The sequence below is a fragment of the Hoplias malabaricus genome, chromosome 5, assembly GCF_029633855.1.
Source record: "Hoplias malabaricus isolate fHopMal1 chromosome 5, fHopMal1.hap1, whole genome shotgun sequence".
NCBI classification, from domain to species: domain Eukaryota; kingdom Metazoa; phylum Chordata; class Actinopteri; order Characiformes; family Erythrinidae; genus Hoplias; species Hoplias malabaricus.
This window is the reverse complement of record NC_089804.1, coordinates 55,269,954-55,289,993: the sequence shown is the minus strand read 5'-3', so window position 1 is coordinate 55,289,993 and position 20,040 is coordinate 55,269,954. Positions and strand designations below refer to the sequence as shown.

Below are 20,040 nucleotides of genomic sequence, written 5' to 3'. Positions count from 1 at the left end.
GACCCGTTTGTTTAAGGTTGCATCAAGGCACTGGTCTGTCCTCAGTGTTGAGACGTGGAGGACACTGTAGATGGTCAGTAAATAACACAGGCATCAGGAGTAGATTGGTTCATGCCGGTGTCCTAAAGTTTACGGCCTGGCTGAGATCTATCTTGTGGACTGGCCACAGTGCGTGTGATTTGCTTAGAGCTGCAATGGCATTTATTGCCAGTCACACTCAGCACTTACTGGGGTCTCGGTGGCTCTCTGAGGCCTGGCCTGAACTCTGAACTCTGCTGATAGAAATGACTCTGGGTGTCAGACCGAAAGAAAGAGAGACATTCACTCAGTCCATCACACAGGCCACAGAGAGACTTCTGATCTATCGATGGTCTGCTGTTAAGTGCGTAAGAAACCTTAGTGCTGGTGTTTATTGTCTGCAGGCAATAATGCCTTTATGGCTTTTCTGCAGTTGAATTTGTTTCCTCAGGCTGGAGGCTGCAGGTCATGACTTCAAAGAAACATCTTTATTCTCCATTTGTTGTCCTCTGCAAAAAAAAAAAAAAGATGCCATTTGAGTTTTCCCTTGTTTTTGTGATGTCACAAAGAGCAATGCATGTACATACCCATGGGAAATGGAGATCTTTGGTTCTTTTAAATTACGAGTCTGTTTAACCCACTCTGTCCTGAGAAATCAAAATGAAATATTTAAAATAAAAAAAAGTTCATTCATTCATTCATTATCTGTAACCCTTATCCAGTTCAGGGTCGCGGTGGGTCCAGAGCCTACCTGGAATCATTGGAAACACACGCAGACACAGGGAGACCACACCAACTCCACACAGACAGTCACCCGGAGGAAACCCACGCAGACACAGGGAGAACACACCACACTCCTCACAGACAGTCACCCGGAGGAAACCCACGCAGACACAGGGAGAACACACCACACTCGTCACAGACAGTCACCCGGAGGAAACCCACGCAGACACAGAGAGAACACACCACATTCCTCACAGACAGTCACCCGGAGGAAACCCACGCAGACACAGGGAGAACACACCACACTCCTCACAGACAGTCACCCGGAGGAAACCCACGCAGACACAGAGAGAACACACCACACTCCTCACAGACAGTCACCCGGAGGAAACCCACGCAGACACAGGGAGAACACACCACACTCCTTACAGACAGTCACCCGGAGGAAACCCACGCAGACACAGAGAGAACACACCACACTCCTCACAGACAGTCACCCGGAGGAAACCCACACAGACACACGGAGAACACACCACACTCCTCACAGACAGTCACCCGGAGGAAACCCACGCAGACACAGAGAGAACACACCACACTCCTCACAGACAGTCACCCGGAGGAAACCCACGCAGACACAGGGAGAACACACCACACTCCTCACAGACAGTCACCCGGAGCGGAAATCGAACCCACAACCTCCAGGTCCCTGGAGCTGTGTGACTGCGACACCTACCTGCTGCGCCACCGTGCCGCCCCAAATAAAAATAATAAAATCTGATATTTTCAGATTTCATCTTCCCACAGTTAGCATTTTTTCCCTACTTCTTCTTACATCTTCCCACTACTTTCCTTCACAGACCCTCACCATTTACAAAAAGTATCCCACCTCTCAGGGAAGTGGTGTTGATACAGCTCGTGTAAAGCCTGCACACCGTTGTGTATCTGGGAAGTAAAGCTTCTTCCATCGAAGCAAAAAGGAAAAAGGCGTCCTCACTGCTGTTTTGTTTGCTCTTTCTGGCTTGGAGGTCCAGGCTGGATCAGGCTGTAAAAGCAGCAGCTGCAGTGGCTATAATTAAGAAGATGAAGGTTAGCACTCACTCAGAGGAAGTCCAATTAGTCTGGCCTAAGATCCTTCCGTAATCCTGCCACGATGTCAATTCTCCGAAGGCTGGAGCTGGAGGACTGTATTCAGTGCATACGGCATGGTTTTAAGCATCTGTGGCTTTACGCTGTATTTTCTGAAATATTTTGCTTTTTCTGTTTCAGATCCGAATATGGCGACTCCAAACTCGTTAGGTATGTAAGATTTTCATCTGTGTTATTACTGATGGAATGTCTGGTTGCTGTAATGCCATTCTCTGTGCACCTTGTAAAATTTTTGTAATTATACACAGGATAAGATCACAATATAATCTAGGGTTTCACACATGGCCCAGCACGCTCTCTTCCTACCAGCAAACACCACATTTCTGCCATCATCTAAAGGCTCCAGAAGGCTCAACAGTGAAGTCTGGTGTCCCAGATCCACCCCCCTCCAAGCTAGATTTACAGCCCCATCATACTCTTACATGCAGAGCCACAGTGGGCTCCCTGGTGTCCCTAGCCCCACCGGCACCGTTAATGTGTGCTCAGTACCAGAGCTTTACGTGATGCATCACCGATAAACATCATAAACCACTCGGCTCCCCACTCACCTGCCCTGTCCTCCATGTGCCAAAAACACACCTCAGCCATTCCACATTATTAGTCCATTTCCCCAGCTAGTGTCTGCTCTCCTTTTCCACAAACACTGACTCGCCCTTTCAGATAATTCTGATAACTCATTCGCTACCCTTCATTTCAGACCTCTAAAGACAAACTGCACAAGCAAGGATATAAATCTCGTTGGACACTGTGTAGAAAATTGCCAGTTTATCTTGTCACTGCCGTATAAACACCCAAGTAAAAACAAGGCCACCCAGACAGTTCTTTATGGGCTGCGTGAGGCAGAAAACATGGACTAAAAAGAACCATTCTGATTTTGTGCTGCTTCTTGCACTCAGAAAAAAACTGTCACTGTGGTGCAACCCTCAACGATACATACTCAGTTCTTTTAATAATTGATCATAATTGCACCATATTCTATATTAATTGTAGATTAAAAAAATTGTTGATTTCATATGCCCCATTTCATCTCCAGGACTTAAATTCATTCATTCATTCATTATCTGTAAGCCCCAGAGCCTACCTGGAATCATTGGGCGCAAGGCAGGAACACACCCTGGAGAGGGTGCCAGTCCTTCACAGGGCAACACACACTCACACACCAATCCACCTATCAATGTGTGTTTTTGGATTGTGGGAGGAAACCAGAGCACCCGGAGGAAACCCGCGTGGACACGGGGAGAACACACCACACTCCTCACAGTCACCCGGAGGAAACCCACGCAGACACAGGGAAAACACACCACACTCCTCACAGACAGTCACCCGGAGGAAATCCACACAGACACAGGGAGAACACACCACACTCCTTACAGACAGTCACCCGGAGGAAACCCACACGGACACAGGGAGAACACACCACACACCTCACAGACAGTCACCCGGAGGAAACCCACACAGACACAGGGAGAACACACCACACTCCTCACAGACAGTCACCCGGAGCGGGAATCAAACCCACAACCTCCAGGTCCCTGGAGCTGTGTGACTGCGACAACTACCTGCTGCTCCTCCGTGCCGCCCCAGGACTTAAATTATGTTCTTTTATTTTACACAGTTCTATAATGAAAAAAATATTTGTACACCTAATATGTACAGATTAAATAGATAAGATGATCTGTAAAATGATTCCAATACAAATTAAGAACATATAATACCTTTTTTGGCTACTAGCAGTTATAACTGATTTAATAATAGAACACATTATTTATATATTAAATATTATAATTATATATAATATTCAATCATGGTCTGTAAGTGCTTATCCAGTTCAGGGTTGTGGTGGGTCCAGAGCCTACCTGGAATCACTGGGTGCAAGGTGGGAACACACATTCTTATGGTCGTTTATCCTCATGAGGCAGATTACTGAGGCGTTCTAGTTAGAGAGCAATTGTGTCATGGCTTTTTCCCGCCCACCGCACGCAACCGGTGTTTACTTCCCTCAGCTAGCGTCGCCTCAGTGTTTCAGTGCGATGGATTCTTTTATTCCCGGTTTTATCCCAATTTTAATTATAAAATTATGCTCTAGGAGAAGAGAGAAATAGACGGGAGCTGTGCTTGCATTGCATGATGGGACAGCCAGCTTTGTCTGTGATGAGTGTGATGTGTTCTCCCTCTGTCTGTGTGGGTTTTCTCCAGGTGCTCCTGTTTCATCCCACAATCCAAACAAATATATTGCCCATTGATTGTTGTTGAGATGACTCCCTAATTTTCTAAAGCATGTCAAGCATTGTGGCGGCACGGTGGCGCAGCAGGTAGTGTCGCAGTCACACAGCTCCAGGGGCTTGGAGGTTGTGGGTTCGGTTCCCGCTCCGGGTGACTGTCTGTGAGGAGTGTGGTGTGTTCTTCCTGTGTCTGCGTGGGTTTCCTCCGGGTGACTGTCTGTGAGGAGTGTGGTGTGTTCCCCCTGTGTCTGCGTGGGTTTCCTCCGGGTGACTGTCTGTGTGGTGTGTTCTCCCTGTGTCTGCGTGGGTTTCCTCCGGGTGACGGTCTGTGAGGAGTGTGGTGTGTTCTCTCTGTGTCCGCGTGGGTTTCCTCTGGGTGCTCCGGTTTCCTCCCACAGTCCAAAAACACAGGTTGGTAGGTGGATTGGCGACTCAAAAGTGTCCGTAGGGGTGTGTGTTTGTGTGTTGCCCTGTGAAGGACTGGCGCCCCCTCCAGGGTGTATTCCCTCCTTGCGCCCAATGATTCCAGGTAGGCTCTGGACCCACCGCGACCCTGAACTGGATAAGGGTTACAGATAATGAATGAATGAATATCAAGCATTGTGGGGGCCTACAAAGATTCAGTGTAACTGTAAGCCAGTAACATCTCTGCCTTTATTTCAGTTTTCCATGCTCTTTTTTTTCTTAAAGAGCACAGAGAACTATATAACATTTTAAAACAGCATGAAATAAGACACCCTTACCATGTCAGCCCCTGTACAAATACGGGCATCCTCTGCCCTTAGACGCTACCCAAACATGGCAAAAGCATGTGACAATCCCTAAAATTGATCTTATTGGCTAAAAATACTCTGTTATTAATAATTCAAAGTCATCTAAGCAAGTGCGAGGGGTGCTATAAATAATCTCTCTCCCTCAGGATCGCTTTGCTTTGATACAGTACACAGCAAAGGGGAAAAAATAGGCCTGTCATGAGCTCCGAGTCTTTTCATCCATATACGAGAGGCTGATGGGGACAGGGCTAATCACATGCTTTGTTTAATTGCTTTGCACATTGTCGTAAATGGATAGATGAGTTCACTCAGTAATGATTACAGCTGACGTCTGGGACTCATGAAGGTTGAATCGTGATGGAGCTGGCTTTCTAAATGAATTTTACTAGGTAGCTCTTAGTGAAATTCTGTACAGAAAAATAAAACTGTTTTTAGAATTTTTGGTTTAGTAACATAACAGCAGCTTAATACTAAGAGAATGTACTCTCTGCTGCTCTAAATCAGGATTTCTGGACATGGGGCTAAGGACATTGGGCCACAACACAGCGTGTCCATCTCATCAGATCGCTAATGAAGAAGAAGCAACCCAGATAGCACTGAATCTTTGGCCTCAAATGTGGCATATCTGCTGTTCTATTTTGGCCCACATTTGGACTTGAATGTCAGTTTTGACTCAGCCACAGCGCCACCTATAGAGACCAGGTGTCAAGTGAGTTTTGGTCCACACCACGCATGCCATAACCCAAGTCAAGCCTGGCTCATGACATCTGGTCTACACAACACTCACCAGTGCAGTAACTGTGCCGTAAGTGCCAAGATTGAGACAGATTTAGCCCAAATGTGTTTGTTATCTGGGAAGTGATCCATATTGGGCAGTTGATGGCACTTTACAATAAAAAAAATGCAATTCACAAAAATGTAAGAGTAACAGAAAAAATTGTGAACGAAGCAGGAAGCAGCACAGTGGCGCGACAGGTAGTAGCTCCAGGGTCCTTGGGTTGTGGGTTCGAGCTCTGCTCCGGGTGACAGTCTGTGAGAAGCTTGGTGTGTTCTCCCAATGTGTGTTTTTGGACTGTGGGAGGAAACCAGAGCACCTGGAGGAAACCCACACAGACACAGGGAGAACACACCACACTCCTCACAGACAGTCACCTGGAGGAAACCCACGCAGACACAGGGAGAACACACCACACAGTGGTGGATGCTGGTCTTTCAAGGAGGGGAAGCTCTGAACAGAATGAAAATTTAATGCTCCCACGGATCTTTACACCAAAGGATCGCTGATTCGCTCATTTTGCTGTCAATCAAAAAGGGATTCAGCCTCAGACAGATCATCCAATCATCATGCAGAAGCTGAGCGTCCGGGCCAGCCGAGGCCAGCCCACTGCCCCATAGACCCCCAGAGACGCTGAGCGTCCGATGGGCGGGACAAACCCCAGCATTTATCCAATGACTCGTCTCGATTCGCTGCACTTCACTGCTTCCCTTGCTGTCTTAGAGCAATCGCCTCTGACACCACACTCCTCACAGACAGTCACCCGGAGCAGGAATGAACCCACAACCTCCAGGTCCCTGGAGCTGTGTGAATGCGACACTACCTGCTATTATTTAAAATATTAGAAGTAATTGTTGAAAATGGAATTAGACTTTCTCCACACAGCCGTTCATTTTCAAACACAAACTGCAGTTGCATGGCCCCATTTCAAAATTTTTTTTATTATTTTATCAGTGGTAATGCACTTTGTGTTACAGTTATGCTCAACTGATGCTTGAAAAATGCTGGAATATACTTCTGAACAGATAAATAAGGAGTTTATTCAGCCAGGCACTTGGACCTAGCACTGGGACTTTAGCCCAAGGACAGAATTTCCCTAGGCTACTCTGTCAAAGTCAACAAACGTGGACAAGGTTGTGATCAAGGGTCTGTCATGTAAGACAAATCATAGCTTTTCACCTGCTTTAATAGGGGCTTAAAGAGAATGTGAGAGTTTGAGAGTGTGTGATGTATCGGTCTGTCCACATGGCAGAGCCAAGGTGAGCCACATCAATACAAAAACAACAGACAGATTTGTATTTTGTTTAATGGCATCTTTCCAGTCAGAGTAAAAATAATAAAGACCTACAAGCTTCTGTTTGGTTTGGGCTAACATACATCACAGTCAGTGTCTTTGACCAATAACTAATGCTTGAAACTGGTAAGTGATTGTCTCCACCCATCAGTCTTTGTTAGCCAATTACAGACAGTACAGGATTCAAGATGGCTGCTACTGTTTTTAGCCATACAACCTGTTTTGTCCAATTATGACGATATTAGTATGTCATACAGTGTCAGAAACCATGTGAACAAGTCTAGTTAACATCACCTGACAACTCAAAACAGACAAAGGGGTGTTAATTAGCACAATGCTAACAAGGAAACACTATCTTCCATTGTTTGTTAGCAACATTAGCATCATAGCTCTGGCTCAAAAGCAAGGAAGCAAATCTAAGGCACCAAACGTGTTTTCACTGTTCAGCTACCTCTGAGGTAAGGGGGAAATTGTATGGATTTCTGTGCCAAACCATTGCTTTTAGTTTGTAGCTAATATTTTTTTTTGTCCCCTCACCTAGCCATTTTCACACTGTGCTCATTCAGGACATCTTAGGTGGTCCATTTTTCTTTGTGTTCATCAAGGTTAATGGGGCTTGGGTAATAGCAGTCTTGGATAATGGAGTATATTAGAGCTGCACCTGAGGTCTACAACACAAAGAAAACTCCTTCTCTACACAGCATTAGTCGCTAATTTCAAACTCAGCACAGTGGCCTATCTCTTGTGTAAAAGACTAAATGCACCATTTTTTGCATTTGACAACTTTGTCACTAGCAGCAAGAATTGTAAAATTCTTTATATATTTGCTACTTTAAAAATAGCTTTAAAAAGGGCTAATCACCATGACTTCTTGCTGAAATTAGAAATGTGTTTTTTGTAATATATTTGTACTGTAATTACTGTAAGGAATGAAAGCGGCAATTTATGTAAACATTGTCTTTTTAAGGCATATTTTTGGGATATTTGCCACACTGATTAGCAATTACTCACTGGATTATATGATCTGAAAATCAGTTCCTACAAACATTAACATTAGCTCTGCGGCTAAAGTTAGATTAGCTAGTAACCTGGCCTTTTAAGTGTAGAAATGCCTGTTAAATTTGAACCCTATTCGTATGCTGTACGCCAAGCTGCCAGGACAAGAGTGGATCAGTATGTAAGTACTGAGTAGATTTGTGGCTAAATGCTAATAGTTTTCTTCATCTCCAGGTGGTCTGGTTTTGTCCCACAGTTGTCTGGTCCAGAAGGGTTACATGTAAACAGGTCATGTAAAATCATTGTCAGTTATTCGGTTACTATGCTAGGACCACCCACTCAATTAACATACGGATGTAGAAATACGTAAAAATATATATATATATATCACATTATTTATTTGCACATTAGTTGTTTTATACTCAATTTATGTATTAATTTATTGATTCGCTAAGGGCTTTTATTTAATTTATTTTTCATTTTGACAGTTGTGGTCGTCCTTCGTGTACAAGAACGTGAATGGCTCAATATTACACTTTGAAAAGACGTGGGTGACAAAAGTCAAATCACTGTGTTCTTTACGTACTCAAGCAGACGTAGAAAAGTGAAGCATTACATATTAGCATTGTCAAAAATGTTAGGTTACACTTACTGTAAAGGCTTTCCAGCCTATCCTGCACAGAACTGAATACGTACTGCAGAAGACAAGAAGACCTGTGATAAATTCTACCAATTGCTTGAGCAGGGGTTGCTCCGGGCATTGTTGTGTACAGTCAGTTCAATTTCACAGGCCATATGCCATCACTCCAGGTAAGACATGTTCCATATTAGAGCATGTTCTCTAACTAGAGGAATGGCCTGTGGAGCTTTAGGAGGAACAAAAACACCATATTTCTGTCAGAAAAGCCATCAAAAGCAAAACATGAGCCCTGCATAGGGGAGGGAGGAGGAAGCAGAAGAGATCCGAGCCTCTTAAGTCAGAGATAGAGAGATACTGTGATGGTGGCTTGATTTGAATCTACATCTGGGATGAGTCTCTTTCAGAAATGGAGCTCAAACCCTGGGAATGAATCACATGTTCCAAAACACCTGGCCACATCAGCGCTGAGAATTCTTCAAGAAATGTTTCAGATCACTGTCTCCATGTTTAGACTTTCCCCATGAAACTCTGTTGTGTTTACATTAATCTGGGGAGTCTGAGTCTCTGATAGTCTTCCAGCTACGTGACTTGATTCCGGGAGCGTTTATCTTCCCTGGTTTTCAACTTCCCATTCTTCCAAAGCTTAGAAATTTCCACTTTCCCCTTCACTTTTCAGTTTTCTGTTTGTTAAACCGCGAGGCTCGTTTGTGTAAACAAACACGTTGGCATCCCCCAGTGCACACATTTGGAGATGAAAACCCCACGCTTTCCCCATCGGGATTTTCACGTAACTCTTGACAGAAACTATACTCCCTGTTGCTTGTTTGGAATAAGGGTGGCTCAGCAGGTAGTGTCGCAGTCACACAGCTCCAGGGACCTGGAGGTTGTGGGTTCGATTCCCGCTCCGGGTGACTGTCTGTGAGGAGTGTGGTGTGTTCTCCCTGTGTCTGCGTGGGTTTCCTCCGGGTGACTGTCTGTGAGGAGTGTGGTGTGTTCTCCCTGTGTCTGCGTGGGTTTCCTCCGGGTGACTGTCTGTGAGGAGTGTGGTGTGTTCTCCCTGTGTCTGCGTGGGTTTCCTCCGGGTGACTGTCTGTGAGGAGTTGGTGTGTTCTCCCTGTGTCTGAGTGGGTTTCCTCCGGGTGCTCCGGTTTCCTCCCACAGTCCAAAAACACACGTTGGTAGGTGGATTGGCGACTCAAAAGTGACCGTAGGTGTGAGTGTGTGTGTTGCCCTGTGAAGGACTGGCGCCCCCTCCAGGCCGCCTTGCGCCCAATGATTCCAGGTAGACTCTGGACCCACCGGGACCCTGAACTGGATAAAGCGGTTACAGATAATGGATGGATGTTTGGAATAACATGACATGCTAGGCTCTTCCTGTTTCGGTTTTCCAAATGAAAACTAGCCGTAGCGATGGCAGTATTGATTCAGGAGAAGTGTTGGGTGAGCAGGCATCCCAAAACGTCTGGTAGTGGATTCTATGTGGAGTGGTCAATTTCATTTAAATTCAATATAAATATTTATTATTCTTCTATTTACTCTGACATTTGTTTGAGATGATGATAACAAACTAAATAAAACCAATCCACATTGAAATGTTTAACTAGTTCCCTCCAAATAAAGAGGACTGGGAGCTGAAATACTGAACTGTCTGGCCCCACTAGTTCCGAGGAAGATTTGAGAAACCACATAACAAACAAACTTGTGGTTACTGAATCTAATCCAGTTTGTGGGGCTTGTCTGATAATGTAGGAATGCAGTTTGGCCAATACTATCTAATACTAACTGCTGTATATTAGCATCCAACTTCATTAGCATCATAGCTCCAGCTAAAGAAGCCCCCTCCAGACACCCACCCTGACTTGGATTTTGTGTTAGGGAGAAAGGTGAATTTGATTTGTTCTGTTCAAGCAGGCCAAACTAAATTGCCACAGCCCTGAATAGATTAGTGCCTTTCCTCTCTGCTAATGGAAAGCTTTGCTAATTAGAAGATGAGTTAAATCAGGTCAAAATAATGAGGTAGAAATCCAAACTCTGTAGGGCTCTCCTTTTAAAGGACTTGAGTTAGGTGTGTGTGCTTTAAAGAGACACACCGGCCAAAATAACATTTTTATTCTTCTTCTGTAGCTGCTTCAAATAGATACTGTTTGTGGTAAGTCCCCAGCTTAGCCGCAATAAATTCTTTAAATGTTTACCCAATTTTCTCCTCAGGTTAACTGTCCCCATAGGACTACTCCAGTAACATGTATCTCCATTTTAATACCTCACCTGTCTCGAACTGGGCGGTGCAGTGGTTCAGCAGGTAGTGTTGCAGCCACACAGCTCCAGGGACCTGGAGGTTGTGGTTCGAGTCCCGCTCCGGGTGACTGTCTGTAAGGAGTTTGGTGTGTTCTCCCTGTGTCTGCGTGGGTTTCCTCCGGGTGACTGTCTGTGAGGAGTGTGGTGTGTTCTCCCTGTGACTGCGTGGGTTTCCTCCGGGTGCTCCTGTTTCCTCCCACAGTCCAAAAACACACATTGGTAGGTGGATTCATGACTCAAAAAGTGTCCATAGGTGTGAGTGAATGTGTGAGTGTGTGTTGCCCTGTGAAGGACTGGTGTCCCCTCCAGGGTAAGGTCCTACCTTGCGCCTAGTTATTCAGGGAAGCCTCCAGAACCACAGCGACCCTGAAATGGAAAAGCGGTTGCAGACAATGAATGAATGTCTTCATCTGTCTCTGTGCTGTCTTGGACTCCTGGTCTTGCACAACTGAGGCATCACTCAGGATCAAACCCCAGACCATTGGATGGTGATAGGAACAACACAGCATTCCTGAACACCTTCAGAGTTTCCCAAAATGGAAAGTTTAGTCCTTGCTTAATATGTTAGATGAGATTACCTTTGCTAATTCCAAGAGGAAACTCAGTGATTCAGTGGAAAAAGGACAGCAAAAATGATAAAAGGCATTATAAGCTAAGCTTAAACATTCTTAGCTCTAAAAACTGAGAAGGCGCTTGCAGTAGTAGTTACATCTGAACAATGTACAGTTCAGACTCCTGGTCAGCAGTAACTCTCCTCTGAAGGCTTATCTTTCTCCTCACTCCTTACATTCCAGCGTCTCCTCCCCCAGCTCCGGCAGAAGCTGCTCTGAGTCACTCCCAAGCATCCTGAAACCCCAGGAGAACCTCCTCAGAGTGGGTTTCTGTCTGTCCCTTCACCTGTAGCAAGGTCTGATGTGGTAAACATGAGCGTTGGTCAACTTCATGCTGTACCCATGTACTTCATGTGGGATCATCCATAGCTGCAAAGTTGTTTAAAAGAAAGATCTGTACGTACAAAAGAAACAGGTATCCAGAAATGTAAAAACAGCATAGGTTAATGTGTGGAAGTTTGTCAGTTTGGAAGTCAGTCAGGTGTGCGCATGTATCCAGATGTTCAGGTACTTAGTGACCATAAGTCAGGTTTGATATCTGGGGTGATTTATGTGTGTCCGACTTCACTCTCCCCCTCTCCGTCTGGAGGGAAATGACTCCATTAAACTCAGCCTCTGCGCCATTACTCAAGATGATGCAGCAATTAAACTCCTGCGGGAGGAAGTGTCCGGGTATTGACGATGGCGTAGCACTGTGCCCTCGGGGCAGAAGAAGCGCCCCAACATATTTTGGGCCAGTTTATTCCTCCCTCATTACCTCTTCACGGCCAGCTCTGACCTCTCCACCATTCATCACTGACTCGTACACGCCACTTTCCCAGAACGCACTGCAGCATGGAGTGTGTGTCCTTAAGTTGGAAAGCTCTGGATGCGTGTGTGTTTTCAATCACCTGATTTATACCAAAGTAACCAAATAGAAGCACGTTCGCAACCCCGCTGTGGAACTAATAGCAACCACCTGATATACCATAGCAACCACAGGGAACACCTTAGCAACCACTTGAAAGCAGATTCCCTAGAAACCACATAACATACCACAGTACACATCTAGCAAACACCTTGGCAATTGCATGGGATAACTTTAGCAACCACCTGAATATACCATATAGCAACTACCATAGCAACCACCTGGGACACCACATCATACACGTAATACCGTAGCAACTGCCTCATCAACAATATGATATACCTTAGTAACTGCTCTAGCAACCACCTGACATATCATAGTAAACACCTAAAAAGTCATAGCAACTGTCATAGCTACCACCTGGAACAACTTAACAACCACCTGAAAAACTTTAGCAACCACTTGGATACCAAAGCATTCCTAATAGAAACACCTCAGCTCAGCATGGCACATGCTGGAATTAATTGTGTTTTATTGTCATTGTATAACAGACTAGCGAAATTCAACCTCTGCGTTTTAACCCATCCATGGCATTGTTGGCGCCTGGGAGCATTTCAGCCATGGATGTTCCAGGTGGCTGTTATATGTTTATCGAACCAGTGACCTTCCAGTCCCAAGCCCGTTTCTCTACCCTCTTAACAACTCATTGACAACCACTGGAAATACCATAGCAACCACTTAGCAAAAAGAGGTTTTACCCTTGTGACCATGTTTCATGGCAACAGCCTGGAATGACCTCGCGCCACCTGGGATCCACTAAAGCTGTGCAACTATTCTGTCTTTTCTGCAGGGAGTGCACTTTTCTACTTTGTAGACACTAGTGAATGTCTTCCATGTGCTTCTCATATTAAGTTAATATATCATAATCAGATTATACTGTATATCATATACCTGCAGCACAGCAGGGGATCTGTATGTACTGCATGTTTTAATGAGATTAGACGTAAGAAAGTGTGGGTGTTTGTGCTTACAGTGGGGTCCATTTGCTTTTAATGGGATTAGTTACTATAATGCACAGACTGTAGTGGAGTTGATGTACTTAGACGATGTGTTTTATATACCCCCCCCCCCCATTCTCTCTCTCTCTCTGTCTCTCTCTCTGTCTCTCTCTCTCTCTCTCTCTCTCTGTCTCTCTCTCTGTCTCTCTCTCTCTCTCTCTCTGTCTCTTTGTCTCTCTCTGTCTCTCTCTCTCTGTCTCTTTGTCTCTCTCTGTCTCTCTCTCTGTCTCTCTCTCTCTCTCTCTGTCTCTCTCTCTGTCTCTCCCTCTCTCTCTCTCTCTCTGTCTCTCTCTCTGTCTTTCCCTCTCTCTCTCTCTCTCTCTCTCTCTCTGTCTCTCTCTCTCTGTCTCTCTCTCTCTGTCTCTCTCTCTCTCTCTCTCTGTCTCTCTCTCTGTCTCTCCCTCTCTCTCTCTGTCTCTCTCTCTGTCTTTCCCTCTCTCTCTCTCTCTCTCTCTGTCTCTCTCTCTCTGTCTCTCTCTCTCTGTCTCTCTCTCTGTCTCTCTCTGTCTCTCTCTCTGTCTCTCTCTCTCTCTGTCTCTCTCTCTCTGTCTCTCTCTCTCTATCTCTGTCTCTCTCTCTGTCTCTCCCTCTCTCTCTCTCTCTCTCTCTCTCTCTCTGTCTCTCTCTCTGTCTCTCCCTCTCTCTCTCTCTCTCTCTCTCTGTCTCTCTCTCTGTCTCTCCCTCTCTCTCTCTCTCTCTCTCTACAGGAGACATGCCTCTCTTCCTCTGGAAGTCTCGGAGACCTCTGGAAACCTTGTATCGCCCATGTGCAGGAGAACGTTCCCCTGTCGCCAGTGGAAGTCTGCCTCTTTTGGGTACTGTACGCCTGCTGGACTTCTCTCTTTGTGCAGACTATTTTTCTGTAGTTGTGGACACTTCTGAAGCCTTTGGTTTGTGTTTGTTTATCTGCTGTTGCATTGCTGCTCGGGTTAAAGCTGTTGCACTGGGTCTATCTCCAGAGTTTCATTTCATGCTGTGTGCGCACATTCGAAGGTCCACCATGAAGTTACGGATTTCATTATGAGTAATCAACAACAACAATGTATCATTTGACCAGGGGTCCCAACACGTTGCACGACTGGACAGGTGTAAGCTTTGTTTTGATGATGCTGGAGCATGTGGAGGAAGCGCAGATAATGACCTGGGCACTTTCTTGGCTTTGTTGGTTTACACAGATGTTTCCGAATGTTTCTGCACCGTAGCTGGTGAGGACTCAGAACACTGCTACAGCCGTGGCCTTATTTCTGCCTCTGACTTCACTCTGGTGGCCTTGGTTATGATCGATAGTAGCAGACTCAGCTTTTGAAGTGTTATCTGATGCTGGAGTTAAAGGGGGACCTGGCCACTGTCGAGCGATGATGATGATGATGGTTGGTTACATTCATTACATTTCGCCTGTCCACTTTCTGTTCTCTTTAAATGTGATTCGACCCTATTATTACATCTCCAGGAATCAGTTATCTCAGGACACGTGTGTGTGTGTGTGTGTGTGTGAGACCTGAGACCAGAGAAGATAAAGATGAACAGAGGAGATGAGGAAAGGTGCTGAACACTGAGCTGCAGGCTGGAGAAAATGCTGTTTATGACGATGTTGTATTGGGCCTCTGTGTCTAATCTGCCCCTGCTCTGATAGTCTTCTCAGTTTGGGGAAAAATCATTCACAAGGAAGTGTTACCTGAGGGAGGACATTTACTCAGTTATTGTCCAGTTACAAATGTTATGATATACCATACACATGCATTAGTTCATTCATTTATTTATATTCTGTAACCACTTCATCCTGTGAAGTGGCTCTGGAGTTTACCTGGAATCAAAGGATATGAGGCAGAAACACACTCTGAACAGAGCGCCAGTCCATCTCAGGGCATCACTCACTCACCCAGTCACTCACTCACTCACTCACACCTGTGGACAGTTTCTCACACTCACTCACTCACCATGTGGACAGTTTCACACAGTCACTCACTCACACTGTGGACAGTTTCACACAGTCACTCACTCACTCACACCTGTGGACAGTTTCACACACTCACTCATTCATTCACTCACTCACTCACACCTGTGGACAGTTTCACACACTCACTCATTCATTCACTCACTCACTCACACCTGTGGGCAGTTTCACACACTCACTCACTCACTCACTCACTCACACCTGTGTACAGTTTCACACAGTCACTCACTCACTCACACCCGTGGACAGTTTCACTCACTCACTTACTCATACCTGTGGACAGTTTCAGACAGTCACTCACTCACTCACTCACTCATTCTCTCACACTGTGGACAGTTTCACACACTCACTCACTCACACTGTGGACAGTTTCACACAGTCACTCACTCACTCACTCACACTGTGGACAGTTTCACACAGTCACTCACTCACTCTTTCACACTGGACAGTTTAACACACTTACTCACTCACACTGTGGACAGTTTCACACCGTCACTCACTCACTCTCTCACACTGTGGACAGTTTCACACACTCACTCACTCACTCACTCACTCACACTGTGGACAGTTTCACACACTCACTCACACTGTGGACAGTTTCACACACTCACTCACTCACTCACTCACTCACTCACACCTGTGGGCAGTTTCACACACTCACTCACTCACTCACTCACACCTGTGGACAGTTTCACACAATCACTCACTCATATCCTGTGTACAGTTTCACACAGTCACTCACTCACTCACACCCGTGGACAGTTTCACTCACTCACTTACTCATACCTGTGGACAGTTTCACACAGTCACTCACTCACTCACTCACTCATTCTCTCACACTGTGGACAGTTTCACACACTCACTCACTCACACTGTGGACAGTTTCACACAGTCACTCACTCACTCACTCACTCACTCACACTGTGGACAGTTTCACACAGTCACTCACTCACTCTTTCACACTGGACAGTTTAACACACTTACTCACTCACACTGTGGACAGTTTCACACAGTCACTCACTCACTCTCTCACACTGTGGACAGTTTCACACACTCACTCACTCACTCACTCACACTGTGGACAGTTTCACACACTCACTCACACTGTGGACAGTTTCACACACTCACTCACTCACACCTGTGGGCAGTTTCACACACTCACTCACTCACTCACTCACACCTGTGGACAGTTTCACACAATCACTCACTCATATCCTGTGTACAGTTTCACACTGTCACTCACTCACTCACACCCGTGGACAGTTTCACTCACTCATACCTGTGGACAGTTTCACACAGTCACTCACTCACTCACTCACTCACTCACACCTGTGGACAGTTTCACAGAGTCACTCACTCACTCACACCTGTGGACAGTGTCACACAGTCACTCACTCACTTACTCATACCTGTGGACAGTTTCACACACTCACTCACTCACACCTGTGGACAGTTTCACCGAGTCACTCACTCACTCACTCACTCACTCACTCACACATGTGGGCAGTTTCACACAGTCACTCATTCACTCACATCTGTAGACAGTTTCACACAGCCACTCACTCACTCACTCACACCCGTGGACAGTTTCACACAGTCACTCACTCACTCATACCTGTGGACAGTTTCACACAGTCACTCACTCACACACATGTGGGCAGTTTTACACAGTCACTCATTCACTCACATCTGTAGACAGTTTCACACAGCCACTCACTCACTCACTCACACCCATGGACAGTTTCACACAGTCACTCACTCACTTACTCATACCTGTGGACAGTTTCACACAGTGACTCAGTCACTCACTCACACTTGTGGGCCGTTTCACACAGTCACTCATTCACTCACTCACTCAATCACTCACTCACTCACTCACACTTGTGGGCCGTTTCACACACTCACTCATTCCCTCACACCAATGGAGAGTTTCACACTGTCACCTAGTCACTTATAAATTGTCCACAGGTGTCTTCAGGTGTGTGTGTGTGTGTGTGTGTGTGTGTGTGTGTGTGTGAGTAACTGGGTGAGTGTCCAGTGTATGTTCCTGATTTGCTCCAATGATTTCTGACCCAAAGCAACACTAATTAGGATTCAGTGGATACAGAAGATGAATGAATGAATGAATGAATGAAAGTAGAAGTAGTTCACTCTCTAACTGCCAAGTAATGACCTGAATCTTCAGCTGCAGCTTTGTTCTCTGTGGCAGTGAAACACATGCTGGATGCTGCTGGAGGTGTGCGGTTGGCTGTGTGTTTCTGACCAAGTGGGGTAGTGATTTCACCGTTCTATTTTTAGGGAACGGCGTTTGAAAACATGTTTATTTTTTCCTCCCACTGGCAGTTCCAGACGTTTGTTTGCTTTGTTGTTTTGAGAGAAAGTGGAACGAGGCCCTGGCACAATGGGGACGAGGCGGCGGAGCATCTACTCTGCACAGATAACTGCGATGGAGAAGAAGTATATCTGTGGGTGGAGTGGCCATCTGCATGAAAAAGAGAACGAACTCTGTGAACGTTGGAAGGTCTTTTAACATTCACTTCCATTAAACGTTAAGAAGGATTTGTTTCCATTTCCAGTAAAGTTACTATTTTGAAGAAACATGATACATTTTTATGCGATGACAGCGATGATATGACTTCAGCATGAGTGGGCGGATACATCTTAACACATCACACACTCACACACTTTTGTTTTGCTGTGGGGATGGAGCTGGAAAGGTCTCCTGTTGATGTTGATGAAGAAGTGAGGTTATATTTACAGCGTTGTCTGCTGCTGTTACAGGCCCTGGACGCACTGGTGCAGCTGCAACTGAGCAGTTACAGTTCTGTCCCCTTACCCCTCTCTCTCTCTCTCTCTCTCTCTCTCTCTCTCTCTCTCTCTCTCTCTCTCTCTCTCTCTCTCTCTCTCTCTCTCTCACACACACACACGCTGGAACTCGCTCCTGCTCCTCCACATCACTGCAACACTGCATAAACCTGTCCACCAGCGGAAAATACATTACACTGCAGGAGAGAGAGAGAGAGAGAGAGGGAGGAGAAACAGATACAGAGGAGAACAAGCAGTGGAGGGAGGACAAGAAAGAGGGAGGGGGAAAGAGAGGACAAGCAATAGTGAGAGAAGATGAGAAAGGAAGCAAGAGAGGGAGCTAGAATTAAAGGGAGAAAAGAGAAATGAAGAAAACCATAAAGACATATAAAGGAGAAAGAGAGAATTAAGGGAGGGAGACTGAGAAAGAGAGAGAGAGAAAGAGAGAGTTAAAGAAAAGATAAAGACAGGAAAGGTAGGTGAGAGGAAGATGGATGGATGGAGAGGAGTGATAAATATGGAGAGATGTTGTATTTCTATTAGATCTGTTTCATAGCAGTAAAGCAGAAACACACAGAGCCTGTGTCCACCACTGTCAGTGCTCCATATGAACCTGAGCCACAGCTCCCTGTCCCCATGGCCCTGCCCCTCCTCCGCTGTGTGTCCTGGCTCGTTAAAGGAGATGTCGCTTGGCTGGTAGTACCATGTCCTTTGTGTAAGATGCTGATGCGGCTGGACTGAAGTGACCCCTCTCAGTATTCGGACCATGTGACAGAGTCAACATGCAACTCACGACGAAGAGCCACGTTGCTTTGCATTTGCACTCTCGCTTTTGCATGAAGACCCCATGTATTGAGGTTTAGTACGGAGCAACCGACACATCCAGACCACCAGGTGTCAGTCTCATGGTTTTTATATCAGAAGAATTGTAGTTCTGAGCACAAGCAGGATTTTTTCAGATTAGCCAGAGAACGTAAGCCTCAATCAAATGTGTCCAATAGGGAAAGACCTGGGGGGCCTTCCTATTGGACAGTCCCAACTCTGGGTTTATATCTCAGGCTTGTTGTTTAGTTTAGTTTTGTGATGGGTGTGGTGTCACATCACATGGGTGTTTAGCTGCGTCAGATTGGTCGGACTGGTCTAAAGGCAGTTCACAAGCTGTGATTTTATTAGCTACGTTTCCACCCTTTAAACCCAAGACAACCCTGTTGTTAATGTAGCGGCAATAAAAATAGCAGTGCAATCAATCAATTCATTAATCAGTCACTCAATCCATGTATCAATCACTCTCACAAACAATCGGTTGACCAACCAATCAATCAATCAATTAATCAATCAACAAGTCAATTAGTCAATAAATCACTCACTGAAAAATAAAACAAGTCAATCAATCAACTGACGATTCAGTAAAGCAACAAATCAATCAATCAACAAATAAACGGTTAATCAATCAATCAATCAATCGTTCATTCATCGTCTGTAAGTGTTTACCCAGTTCAGGCTCATGGTGTCAATCTATTGGTCAGCCTTTGCTCTCAGCTACACTGAGGGTGACTTTAATTTTCAGTGTGGCCTAGTAACAAAATTGAGGGGTTGAAAACAGCAAATAAATCCCAATCCAAGGAATAAAAATGAAGCAAATACCATTAAATAAAGCTTTAAAACAGAAAACACACAATCCAAACAAATTAGACCATACGTTATATTTATAATAATAACAATCATAAGAGTAAATTCATACAGAAAACGATGCTAACGCTAAAACTGTAAAAGGACAAGAAATAGCAAACACATTTCAAATAAAAGTGTTAAATGTTGCTGGAGTGAACTTGGTTTATCCTCTGTACAAAGGCGTGACTCCCTCAGGTTTGTGCTCAGTGTGT

The 20,040-nt window shown here is 45.3% G+C and overlaps 1 protein-coding gene across 1 annotated transcript in view; it reads left to right on the top strand.

The window, feature by feature from the left end:
- The window catches only part of LOC136697339 (uncharacterized), a 45,168-nt gene extending 27,322 nt beyond the window's left edge, over positions 1-17,846 (top strand). Inside the window, exons 3-6 of the mRNA XM_066672376.1 lie at positions 2,008-2,037; positions 14,106-14,213; positions 14,574-14,768; positions 17,696-17,846. Of these exons, the coding sequence (XP_066528473.1) occupies positions 2,008-2,037; positions 14,106-14,213; positions 14,574-14,704 (269 nt within the window). The 3' untranslated portion in view covers positions 14,705-14,768; positions 17,696-17,846. The remainder of the gene's footprint in view (positions 1-2,007; positions 2,038-14,105; positions 14,214-14,573; positions 14,769-17,695) is intronic.
- Positions 17,847-20,040: the final 2,194 nt, after the last annotated feature.